The 13836-nt window shown below is 34.6% G+C and overlaps 1 protein-coding gene across 4 annotated transcripts in view; it reads left to right on the plus strand.

The window, feature by feature from the left end:
• The window catches only part of EPHA7 (EPH receptor A7), a 164159-nt gene extending 152568 nt beyond the window's left edge, over window positions 1-11591 (plus strand). For all 4 annotated transcript variants that reach the window (XM_060167703.1, XM_060167704.1, XM_060167705.1 and 1 more), the window contains exons 15-17: window positions 7138-7331; window positions 8779-8934; window positions 11080-11591. In XM_060167703.1, the coding sequence (XP_060023686.1) occupies window positions 7138-7331; window positions 8779-8934; window positions 11080-11194 (465 nt within the window). In that variant the 3' untranslated portion in view covers window positions 11195-11591. The remainder of the gene's footprint in view (window positions 1-7137; window positions 7332-8778; window positions 8935-11079) is intronic.
• The last annotated feature ends 2245 nt before the right edge of the window (window positions 11592-13836 follow it).

A 13836-nucleotide genomic window follows, 5' to 3' on the forward strand; every position in this document is an offset into this window, starting at 1 on the left:
CAATAGATGCTGACTAACATTAAAGTTGAGTTATTTTTCAAAAACAGATCATGATCATTGTTATATAAAATTAGTATCCTTTTTTATTTTAGAATTTTCCACTTCAAGTTCCTATGGTTCTTAAAATTTATAAATAGCTATTTTTAGACAACTAAAATGAGACTGCTTGTTGGTAAGGTAATTTTCAGTACATTTTTAAACAAATTTTTGAATTGGCTGAAAAATTCACAGCCTAAAGAGGGGGAGCTTTGAAATCAGTGAAATCTTTTGCTATTTCGAATTGAATAATGACATAAAATTTTTTTATTTGGGGTGTTTTTTTTTTTGATTTTGGTTTTGGTTTTTCAAAGATAAAAGTCTGAATAATGAGCCCGTTTGGCAGAGGCAAAGTTGTTAATATTTGACAGGTCTCAGTGTCAAAGATTTCATGGACTGTCAAAATGTGGGCAAACAAATCCTTGGGGCAGAGAAAGAGAAATATTTACATTTCCCTAGACACTCGGTAGAGTTTCATTTCTTTTGACACCTTCCTTCTGTACTAGATTCAAACATAAAGGGAATGACAGGAATATAAGATGACCTAAATTCAAAGTTCCCTTAACTTCTAAAAATAAATAATAGAAATGGTTAAGAAGAAAAAAAAAATCTTCAATTTAGTTTTTAGTATTCCCTATTGTTTTTCTTGAAAATTAAATATCATAAATGTATATTTAGTCTATCAAGCATTAATAAATATTTTTACTGATCAAATGAAATTTTTATAGGCACAATGAAGTTTACTTCTGACCTAGAATATTTTAGCACCATCTTTCTTCTTTTTTTAATCACAAAGGTGGGAATTATTAAATTATTAAATTCAAACACAAGAAATTACCTATGCAGTTCAGTTTTTATAGTGAAATTGATATTAATATTCTTCTTAAAGCATAATATTCATTATTTTATACTTATGTTAAACTGGTATTTGAGCAATTATATGTTTAATCTTCAATATACAAATGGTGGAAAAAACTGGATAATTTAAAATAATGAATTCCATTCTAGCAAAAAAATTCTCTAGAGAAAAGCTTTTTTCTTGGAGTCTCTGGGTAGGAGACCATGGAGAGACTTAAGTGACCTGCCAACTCCCTGATGCATATGGAAATCCTCTGTATATATGAATATATGTTATTTTTCTGGGAATGTTGCTTTCATCAGATATTCAGAGACACTAATGTTTTAAAAATCAGTCTAGATTGATCGAGAGAATCACCCTTGATTGAATCAACTCACTTTATATTGTTTAAATTTAGTTGCTAGAAATTTGTTAGGGATTTTAGAAAGCCCTCAAATTTCAATACTTGGATTACAAGAGACTTTTCTTAAGTCACCATGAGAACAAGATCTAAGTTGATAGTTAATATTTGTCAGGAACTCCACAGAATTCTAGGCTGAAAGCTAAATAAAGTGAAGTTTCTGTGATCACTCTGAAGAAATAAAAAAGAGGTACACTTGTCCCTTAGTATCCATGGGACATTGGTTCCAGGACTTTGGCAGATACCAAAATCTGAGGATGCTCAAGTCCCTTATACAAAATGACATTGTATTTGCACTAAACTTGTGCCCATCCTCCTGTATACTTTAAATTATCTCTAGACTACTTATGATACCTCATACAATATAAATACTATGTAAATAGATATGAATACAATGTAAATGCAGTGCAAATAATTACTGGTGTGTGGCAAATTCAAGTTTTGCTTTTCGGAATTTTCTGGTTTTCCTTTTTCTGTTGAAATGTTTTCATCCATGGCTGCTGAATCTGAAGATGTAGAATCCTCCCAGGATATGGAGGGCTGACTGTATTGTAAAATCAATGAGGTAGATAGTGCCAGGAGGCTTTAGTTGCACTCTAAAGCAGGGAATAAGCAAGAAAATCTTGGGAAAAGATAATATGCATATGTATGAAGTTGCCCACACCCAAATAGGTTTATCACAGGATTACTCCTCACTGTTTTTCATGTGCCCATGAATTTCCTGAGTTTTAACTGCAATGGAATCAGTTAGAATCTAGGTATTTGCAGTTAAAACCAAAAGGGTAGGCTTTCCCAATAAATTTCCAACTTTCATTCTTCTGTAAAATCTGTAGGTGTTTAGCCCTTTCCATTAATGACCTTTCAAAGACAGAACTTATATGTATAAATGCAGTCAAATATAATACATAATACACAAATCGGAAATACTTATATTTGGCATTCACAGCAGCTGTCTTTTAATTGAATTTATGTCTTAATTAGTCCGAATATAATTTTCATAGTCAAATTATGAAATTTTAAAATTCATTATATGGATTACTTTTTTTCCTGTTTATAGTACTCAACAAAGTCATTTCTTCTTACCTTAAGGTAGGCCAATAAATCATCCAATTTACTGGTAGGTAGTCACAAGGATGGTAAAAAATTAAGCACCCATAAAGATAGGAGACATAAAGATAATTCTTTAAAGTGGTCCATGAAAAGACATTTAAGAGCTTTGAAAATAGAATATGCTTGTAACTAAGTTTATCCTCAGCTAAACTGTGAGCCGTCAACTTTTCCTTTTAAAAGTCACCACTGATTTATTACTCTTTTTATATTAAGATATAAAAAATTGTGGATTTTTTGGTAAAACTTTGCTGTAATCCTGCAGGTGGGGTCCAAAATATTTAATTGCCTAAAATGTGGGTCATGTTATTGTGAGGTTAATGAGATGAAAATGGGCATAAGTGGAGAACAGAAGCCAATCATGTTATCTCCCATTTTGAGGTATTATAGGCCCATTATCATGGGGTCTGTCTGTGCTCCTTTTTCTCTTAACTACTGTCATACTGTAATAATACTGAAATACATCTCAGCAGGCAAATGTGTGTTTTCCAAGTATTTCTCTGCAGTCTAAGAAGTGTCCCCTGTTGGATCCCAGTGTTCTTTTAAAACGTCATTTACCCTAGTCACTTCCTATCCCTCTGGGAATGATCTAGAATTAGAAATTGCTATGAATATTTTCCTTTTTTTCTTTGACTTTTATTATAATGCTAAGGCTAGACCTCAACAGGCAAATCCAAGGGGTTTCTAGTAATTTCACAAAAATGTTTTAAATGAATTCCATGGATAATTACGTAATGCTTTTAGAAGTGTAGGATCAGTCATCTTACTGTGTGTTTTGTTGTTTCTGAGAACGTGTAACTATTTGCACAGCACACTTTTTGTTTTCCCAGTTGGAAATATAATGCAGCTCTCAACAGCATGGGCTCTGGTCAGACAGCTTCCATCAAATTCTGTCTCTTTTACTGACAGCTGTGTGATGTTTTCCCGGTGCTTAACTTCTCAGCACCTCCGATTCTTTGTCTCTAGAATCAATATAAAAATACCTGCCTAATAAGGTTTTTGTAAAGATTAAATGAGATAATTAAAACAATGCTAATCGTATAGTAAGTATTCAATAAATATTTACTATGATTATTGTATCCTTAAAAGATAACTTGTTTCTCTGGCAGGCTAACCAGATAAAACCTGCGGAACCTCAAGTCTCAGTTCCTGGCTGAATCATCCCTTGAAGGCGGGTTTATCCTCAACAGGCTTGCCTTGAATTATGCCAAACTATGCCCTATAGAGACCAAGGTTCCCAGCACGTATCTCTGGTGCCCCTGTAGGTAGGAGCGTGATTGTTAATGGCAGCTTTGGAGTCCCAAAGTCCATTCCCAGTCCAGAGCATCTCTTATTTTAATTATACTTTGCTGCTGCTTCTTTAAAAATTTGTAAACCTCTGCGTTTTTTGTTTTTTGGTTTTCTTGCGGTACGCGGGCCTCTCACTGTTGTGGCCTCTCTCGTTGCGGAGCACAGCCTCTGGACGCGCAGGCTCAGCGGCCATGGCTCACGGGCCCAGCCGCTCCGCAGCATGTGGGATCTTCCCGGACCGGGGCACGAACCCGTGTCCCCTGCATCAGCAGGCGGACTCTCAACCACTGCGCCACCAGGGAAGCCCAACCACTGTGTTTTTGAGAGCTAGAAGTTTCATTTTGTGTTGATAAATGTTCTCTGTTCTAATACTAGGAATCGTCAAATTTCTGTAGTGCAATAGGATAACTACAGAAGTTTACTAACTCTTTCATTCCTGTAAGAGTTATTTCATGTTACTTTATTCATTGGCACAAAGATTTAAGAATATATTGTGCTCAAAGCCAAAGAATTCTAATTGGAGAGCTGTTGAAGGGTATTTTGTCAAGAGGAACATGATACGGTTTAGATGTACGTTTCAAAGATTATTTAGAGAGAAATAAAAAAGGAAAGATTTCTCTACCTGCATTGTTCCTTTCAGAACTTCTGAGAAAAAGCTACAAGTGGGGAAATAGGAGGGGGTAGAAAATAGTAAGCATTGCCCCAATCTTATGAGCATGGGGGTGGAGTCCCATCAATTCAGAAAAGTACTGCATATGTTCAGATACAAGCAACCTCAAGATAGAGGAAAGCCACTCTTTTCCCCGTAAAAAAAAAATGTTTACTATTTGGTCATTTTGAATATATAAAGTTTTACCAGTTATTAATTTACTTATTCACAACTTTAGCCAATGTTTAAATAACTTAATAGAGCTTTCCAAAGCACATTATTTTTAGTTTTATCTAACTTGTTTCACATAGAGCACTTTTGAATCCTAAAATAGCACTGTCCCTGGAGTGTTATACAAAGCCACATGAAATTCTTTGCATTTAAAAGTTTTTTTTTTAATTTAATTCCTCCTGTAGTTATATGTTGATGATCTTTACAGAGGTCCCATTTGTGTATGTTTTCTTGTGTGCTTTTTAAAGGGATATTATAGAGGAATTTTACAATGATATCCAACATTTGTAGTTAGAGTCATAAACAGGAAAATTTTAAAACTCTCATACGACTTTCACTAGCATTCAATACCATCACTGATTAAAGTCACTTAACGCTAAAGTGTTTTCTCCCTAGCTGTTATTCAAAATAAAGTACTGAAGGAAAGATCCCATAGTGTGAGACTTGGTAAAGATATAACTACATAACTATGGGATAATGGCTCCATTACTGCAAAAATAAATATATATTTATGTGTTGTACTTTAATCTATTATGTTCATGGTATTTTCTACCACACTTCCCCCCACCCCATACCAATTTAATAAAACAAATATAAAGGTAACATTTTAAAAATTGTTGTATTCAAAATTAATAATAAACTTTAGGGTAAATAAGCTTTAAAACAAAAGTACATAAGCAAAAATAAATAATTTTCACCAATCCACTAACCTAATTTTCAGAGTAAAGCCATTTCCAATTACAGCACTGTGTATGTGTGTGTATATATATATATATATATATATATATATATATACACACACACACACACACAGATAGAGAGATATCCATATACGAAAAAATATTTCTACCATTTGAGTATATTGTATTTAGGAAGTAGTATCATCAGAAAGTGGTGACTAATTGTGCATGTAAGAGAGTCTAGATTGTTCTCATTTCAGCTCTCTGGATGGGATGACTGGAAGTGTCATTAAATGAAAGAGTAAGAGCTTTGGGGAAAGGTAAAAAAATTCAATTTTAAATAAAGTATGAAGTTCCTATGGAAAATCCAGGGGAAGATATCTAGTAAACGAATGGACTTACAGCCTAGTGATCAGGGGAGATTTGGGGCTGAAGATTTTATACTTATGAAATTTTTCAAAAATTATTCTATTTATCTCTTTACCTTTTAAATTTTATCAATTTGCATATATAAATTTTCCTTAAAGAAAAGTGGACACGGTTTTTCTTATACAGAGGATTTTGTCTAAAAATTGTTGATGCTAGCTACTTTATTTATTCCATCCTACAACCTTTCACATTTTAATGTGCTATTCTTGAACGTCAGCAAGCATCTTAAGGATATGTTTCCCTACAAATATTAAGTTCATCGACGTTTCTTAAAGCCAGCTTTTGTCTGTCTGCCTACTTTAGTCCTGTTTTCTTCAAAAACTCAAGGTTACCTCTTTTTTTTTCCAGAGAGTCATTTTTTCCTACATTTCTATTACTATTATGTTAGTATCAAAGGATTTGTTAATCCCTCTTGAATAATATTTTGATGTTTTACAAGTCCTTCTTATTTGTGTTTTTTTTTGCTTTCCTATTATTTTCCCTGTGCTGCTCAGATTTGTAACAATGTCTGATTTTAAAATCTTTTTTTGCTCTCCATATAAATAAAAAACCCAAGTCTAAATAAGTAATTTTTGGACTTTTTGATTGCTGTGTACAAATGTTTATGGAGGCCTAGTGTGCATTAACATTCAAAGATTGATACAAATAGCCTCTTAGGCTGTTAATAGATATAAATGGGTAGTGATGTGCTGATAAAAATTTAACAGCCAGCACTCTGAGTGGGAAACTGATTTGTAACCTTTCCCAATTTCCTGTATAACACTTTCCTCCCTCCATCCCCCAAGGCTGGTTTCAGTCTGCCTGTGTGACGTCACGGGATTTGGAGTTGGGAAGTGATCCAATCACCTTTATGAACAGTACAAATTGGTTCTAACACAATACTGTATCTTGTAACACTATACACTTCATCAGTATATAAGCTTCATATTGTTTAAAATAATAGTGTGCTTGGTAACATTTTCTGTCATAGTACATTCACATATTTGGATATCTTGCTGAAAAGTATCATTTGAACTCTTCAAAAAGTGAAACTTTGTGGTAGGGGCTAATTCTGGGTAACTCAGACCTTCTTTTTACAACTTGAGGAATTCATCCGTAAATGTATGGGAAGATATGTACATGCACAGCTATATACAATAAAATGGTTCTGTTAACATCTTCCCTTTTGAAAACCTCTGGGATGACATTAAAAAAGTTTCCATCTGTTGCGCCCTGGGTGAGCTTAATTGCTGCTCCCTATCGCTGAATTAACTAGGAAATGTCATCATACCCTGTGCTTCACACACCCCTTAACAGCATGCTTAATATCCATGGATGTTTTGGAAAAAATAAGTAAGTCTTTTGCATAGCAGTGTACTTTACTCTTATCTGGATAAATCACTTTGCCTCCTGGGCAATCCATTTGATTATAATTGAATCTCAGTCAGTAATATTTTAATGTCCTTTTGGCTATTAGGTTATAAAAGCAATAGAAGAAGGTTATCGCTTACCAGCACCCATGGACTGCCCAGCTGGGCTGCACCAGCTGATGCTGGATTGTTGGCAGAAGGAACGTGCGGAAAGGCCAAAGTTTGAACAGATAGTTGGGATTCTAGACAAAATGATTCGAAACCCAAATAGTCTGAAGACACCCCTGGGAACGTGTAGTAGGTAAGAAATAGCTAAAGAAATGAAATCTGGGAGAAACTCAAACTTCATATGAACCATGTATCTCCTCAGCCCCACCCAATGGCAAATCGACATTTGTGTTGTTATTAAAGTGCATATTAAATTTCTTATCTTTATAGAAGTTTTTTTTTTCTTTTCAGATGGCTTCCCTTAGTTAAATCAGTGTTTAAAGAGATTTATTCATTGTTATGGCCTTAAATAAAATTTATGATCAATATCACTGGCTGTCATTTTAGAAAAATTTCTCAAGTGGATTTGTGTGATTAGGTGGCATTTCACATTTTCATATTATCAATATTACATGGATTTTTATTGCTGTTGCCCTAGTTTTTTATTATATCCATATTATCTATTGGATTGTTTTGCTTTGAGTTTCATAGTAAAATGATTCCATGAAGTTAAAGATTATTAAGGTAATTCAATATATGATTTAAGAGGTATACCCATTAAAAAGAACCTAACCGCCCCATGCATGCTTCATGGTAATGGTAATGTAGATTAGTAGTTATTCGGCTTCATCTGCCAGGTAGACCTGTTGCTCTGTCGTCTGTACTGTAGTCAGGCCCTTGCGGAGGTGTATGAACTCACAAGGTGCACAAGGGGTGCCATTAGTACAGTGGGTGCATTATGTTCTCAAAAGCACCCTCTGAACAAGTTAGTCCACAGCCAGATGTGTTTTCTGTACTCCCAGTTACTTTCAGAGAAGCAAATGAACAAATATTTACTGATTACAAATATTGTTGGCCATACTCTGAAAAGTACATGGAAGATGCAATCTGCTGGTCATCATATCTAAATAAAATAGAAATTTTGTAGTTAGTAGGGTTTTGGGGTGTTTTTTTTGTTTTTTGTTTGTTTGTTTTTGCGGTATGCGGGCTCTCACTGTTGTGGCCTCTTCCGTTGCGGGGCACAGCCTCTGGACGCGCAGGCTCAGCGGCCATGGCTCACGGGCCCAGCCGCTCCGCGGCATGTGGGATCTTCCCGGACCGGGGCACGAACCCGCGTCCCCTGCATCGGCAGGCAGACTCTCAACCACTGCGCCACCAGGGAAGCCCTAGGTGTTTTTTTTTAAACTTGTTTTATTGAGGTATGGGTGACTTACAATGTGTTAATTTCTGCTGTACAACAAAGTGATTCAGTTATCCGTATATATACATTCTTTTTCATATTCTTTTCCATTATGGTTTATCACAGGATATTGAATATAGTTCTCTGTGCTCTACAGTAGGACCTTGTTGTTTATGCATTTGGAATTTGGAACTATTGGGCAAACTTTACACATTAGATTTTTATTAGCATATCTGTTTGTTATTACAATATCAATTAAATATGTAATTTTATTTTTTATATCCCTATTTTTGTGGGGCTAAGGCATGCTTTCTTTCGTAATTCATGAAAAAATTTGCTTTTCTGTATTATTCTCACCCAGGCCAATAAGCCCTCTTTTGGATCAAAACACTCCTGACTTCACTGCCTTTTGTTCAGTTGGAGAATGGCTACAAGCTATTAAGATGGAAAGATATAAAGATAACTTCACAGCAGCCGGCTACAACTCCCTTGAATCAGTCGCCAGGATGACTATCGAGTAAGCTTAAACCTGCAAAATTATACTGAAGAATGTATCAGGTGCAATCCAAACGTTAGACTTTAGGTCATCTTCCATATATTAAAGAGGTATGAGCCCTAAAATCAGGGAGAAAATTGTCTCTTTAATAAGTGCCTACTATGTCCCAGGCATTTTGCTAAACAGACTTCTGAACATACAATATCTTTTTTAACCTTCATGGCAACAATTTTATTAAGTCAGTAGTTTTATGTATGACAAGGCTAAGGCTCAGAGAATTTAAATATTTGCCCTAAACTGACTCAATCGTAAGTGGTAGCTAATTTGTCTCCATAGCCAAGTTCAAAACACCACCCAGTGAGACTTCCTCTTTCATTAACCGCTGTATTATCTATCTTTTAAAATTTTTATTTTATACTGGAGTAGAATTGATTAACAATGTTGTGTTAGTTTCAGGTGTACAGCAAAGTAATTCAGTTATACATGTATAACTATTCTTTTTCAAATTCTTTTCACATTTAGGTTATTACAGAGTATTGAGCAGAGTTCCCTGTGCTATACAGTAGGTCCTTGTTGGTTATCTATTTTAAATATAGCAGTATATTCATATCAATCCCAAACTCCTGCTGTATTATTTAGATTCCTAGTCACTGGGGAAACTTTCTCCATTGCAAAAGAGGATTGCTTTCACCATGTTTGTATCAGACATTAAAAATCTCGAAATTTTAATACCAAAATGCATTATGAAATCCAGTATGAGCACTTTCTGAAGAGGTCAAAGGACGCCTAATTCAATTAAACGTAATAAGAATTTAACTTAAGTTTTGGAAGGTTTGTGATTGATTGATTTTTTTTTTTAATTGAAGAATGACCTGATAAAACAGTTTTTGAAATTGCTCTGAACTGGAGGTAAAAAGAAGTAAATATTTCTTTCTGGCTCTATAACTCATGATGTGGTCTTAGGAAATACAGTTAGTATCTCTGGACCTCAGCTTCCTTGGCTGCAGCATAACTCTTACAGGCAATGCAGTTCCTCTCAGTCAGTGTGTTTGAAAATGGGAAACAATTATCAAGGTTCTATTAGTGGGATGCTATTTATGTACTGTTGGGAGAAGTGTTTCACATTTTTCAGATGAGAAGAAAGCCAGCAATCACATACTCTTTCCTGGCATGTCAGGAAATGGCATATACACGAATTTCGGCATGTGCATGCTCTCTCGTTTGGTTTTCTGCTAGACACCACGTGGGTAGAGCTGATGTAATTACACCTGTCTCTGCAAAGTAATCTACTCCCCTGAAAAACCGTGCTTCGCAAGGTCTCATTAGACCACGGCTATGAAATATCGCAGTACTCTACTGTGGCTATATTTTAGCTACTTGTAAATACCTAAGCCCAGTCTTTTTGGCTAATAGATACAGCTGGTGTATGGCAAATTTAGGCTATTAAACATAGGTTTTGCACACTTTAAGGAATTTTTTTTTTCCAAAATGTGGTCAAATGATTGTACTAAACTGAAGTATACAACCAATAATATGCTCAGGATTACCACACGTTGATTAAACTCAGTATAATACTTTGTATGATCCTTGATGATTCTTGATCTACTAGAGCCATGCAATGTTTCCATTCATACTACATCCTATTTAAACAATGAAATATTTTTAACTTTCCTTAGATTCAAGAATACTACATTTCAAGTAACGTTTCCTAGCTGTACCTTAAGTTAATAATAATTTTAAGGCTTTGATAATTTCTTAAATAAAATGTCAAATCAAAGAATTCCCTGGCGGTCCAGTGGTTAGGACTCAGTGCCTTCACTGCCTAGGGCCCGGGTTTGATCCCTGGTCTCGGGGAGCAACCCCAGAAGTCGCGCATAGCGGCTAAAAAATAAAGTCACATCACCCTGTTAGAAAAAAAAGGTCAAATAGTTTAAAAATAACTGATCACGACAAATTGAGATCCTGAGTAGCAGGGTTTTACAAAGGATAATGTTGATGCAGGTTGCCAATCCGACCCACTGTGGGAATAGGATCTCAATGTCCAAGAACACCAAGATAAGATCTGTGTGCCTAAGAGAAACAGATTAATTAAAGAGTTGATGACAGTTTAGTACCAAATAAAATTGTTGTAAGGTAACTAATAAAAACTGCATTTGTCTTTTTCAGGGATGTGATGAGTTTAGGGATCACACTGGTGGGCCATCAAAAGAAAATCATGAGCAGCATTCAGACTATGAGAGCACAAATGCTCCATTTACATGGAACCGGCATTCAAGTGTGATAAGCGTTTCTCCCTTATGAGGGAGACTATGGACCACGAGAGAACAGTACTGGCCTTCAGTATATGCGTAGAATGCTGCTAGCAGACAGTTGATATCCTGGGTCCTTCCTACAGTGAAGAGAAGATTTAAGAAGCACCTATAGACTTGACCTCCTAAGTACCACCAGAATCTATAAAAAGGGAATCTAGGATCCACCACTGGTGGCCAGGAAAACAGCAGTGACCATAAACAAAGTACTACCTGAAAAAACATCCAAACACCTTGAGCTCTCTAACCTCCTTTTTATCTGATAGACTTTTTAAAATGTACATAAAGAATTTAAGAAAGAATATATTTGTCAAATAAAATCATGATCTTATTGTGAAAATCAATGAAATATTTTCCTTAAATACGTGATTTCAGACTATTCCTTTTTAAAATCATTTGTGTCTATTCTTCATAAGGACTTTGTTTTAGAAAGTTGTTTATAGCTTTGGACCTTTGTAGTGTTAATCGATGACACATTACTACACTGGGTACCTTTGAAAGAATCTCCAATTAAAAAAAAAAGCATAGCATGATTGAAGATATATCTCTGTCAGAACATTGGTACCCCTTTTGTGCTATTTAATTTTGTTTAATCAGTGCTGTTTTGAGATTGTTTGCTAATTGGCAGGTAGTCAAGAAAATGCACGTTGCCAAGCGCTCTGATATTTTTTAAAAAGAAAGTTTTTTTGTAAAGATCTGACAACACACTATCTTTTCAATGAAAAAAGCAATAATGATCCATAAATACTATAAGGCACTTTTAACAGATTGTTTATAGAGTGATTTTACTAGACAGAACTTAATAAAAACTCAAATTGTAGGTTTATGATTATAAAAAGAAAGATGAGTCACTTCATCTAAAGAATGTTGGTGGAGGCAAGTCTCTGAAAGCAAGACTATCCAGTGTTATCTAAAATTTAATCTGAGCACATCACGATTTTTTCAATATCGAGACATTAGGAAATTTAGGAGAAATAGTTGACATATATTTTATATCCTATTCTGTTTAATGCAGTCCAAACACGAAAGGAAAGAATTAAGTTTTATATTAGAACTCTGAAGCATGATAAAAGGGGCAGTTCACAATTTTCACCTTTCAAAAACAAATTTGCTGCACAGAATATCACCACTGCAGTTTTTAAAAAAAAAAGTCTTTTTATACGTGAACGCTGATGGGAGAATCTTTTTACATGAAAGAACGCATTTTACCATGTAAGGAAGAGGTGAAGGGTCTGGCTTTTTCTTTAAGCTTTATTAAACAAGATTATTTGATTACTGTGTTAGAATTTCATAAGCAATAATTAAATGTGTCTTTATAGCTATTTCAGGAATGTATACATATTGTGAGTAATGCTTTCAAAAGTAACGAAAATCATGAACTACCCCAGAATTGAACTGTTGTATTTCCAAAGAGAATTGGGCTGTTTATAATGATTTTAATAGAGAAAGATCCCAGGGATCGGTCCTAATTGGTCTTGTTTGATAATGTGGGCACCCACAAACAAACGATCAAATAACAGAAACAAAACCTGTAAATGTTCCTTTGTAAAACTTGTAAATTTTATTTATACTGTCTTGTTTTGTACACACATTTCTCTGTAGTGGGCTCTGAATACATTGAAAATGCACTATATTTTTCTATTTCACTTGCAGAGCATCACAAAAGAACAGGTATTTTCAGTGCTACATAATGTGTTTTCCCACATTTAGGACCAAAGATGGCTATAGAAAAACTCAAAAGGATTGCGTCCCAACCCCTCCCCACCCCTTTTTTTTCTTTTAAATCACTGTACAGTGTTGTTTGATATTTTAATTTATTTTTTGATTGACTAGAAAAATCATTTTAATTTCACTAAAATGTTTTTTGTCCCTAAGGAGAAATAATCTGTAAAATAATTTTAGTTAGCATAATATAGTCACCTAGACACTTCCATTTGTAATCTTTGTAATAGACTGTAAATATATTTTTGGAACTATAACACAATGTGCTTGAGGGTTATTTTTCAGTGTCTGCAGTGTATACAAGTGTTTATACTAAGTACAGCACTTTACAATTCTAATCAGTAGCATTGGCCTTTGTGAGAATGAGTGAAAGAGTTTGAGTGAGTGTTCTTAATTCCGTTTGGATTCTAGACTCACTAAGAATGAAGTTCTTTTCTTGTTCATAGCTTAAGGTGCTTATTTTTTCTATTAAAATTAAATTAACAAAAAGCCATTCTAGAAATAGAAGACATAGTAGGGTACATGCAAACGGTGTCTTTCCTGCTTTTTTCTAGCACTAGATTTATAGTTGAGTAGTCTTTCTTGAGTAGAAGGGCAGAATAAAAGTTTTTTTGAGTTTTTTTTCAAAAATAACTTTTTCCTTCAGCAATATACCTCATCTGCCTTAAATTTTTTACAGCTCTTTACAGGGAAAGGGAGAAGGGATGGGAAAGACACAGCACAATAGGAAGGGTATGACGCATCACTCTCTCGTCGGTAGGTTTCTTTTCCCAATCAACATTATGATTTTGAAATACATGTATGTGAAACAGATATTCAGAGAAAAGTAATTAACCTTGTAATGCTGATTGTAATACTGTCTTCCAGAAAGAGATGAAACGGTATAACGATA

This window comes from Lagenorhynchus albirostris, chromosome 12 (genome assembly GCF_949774975.1).
Source record: "Lagenorhynchus albirostris chromosome 12, mLagAlb1.1, whole genome shotgun sequence".
Taxonomy (NCBI): domain Eukaryota; kingdom Metazoa; phylum Chordata; class Mammalia; order Artiodactyla; family Delphinidae; genus Lagenorhynchus; species Lagenorhynchus albirostris.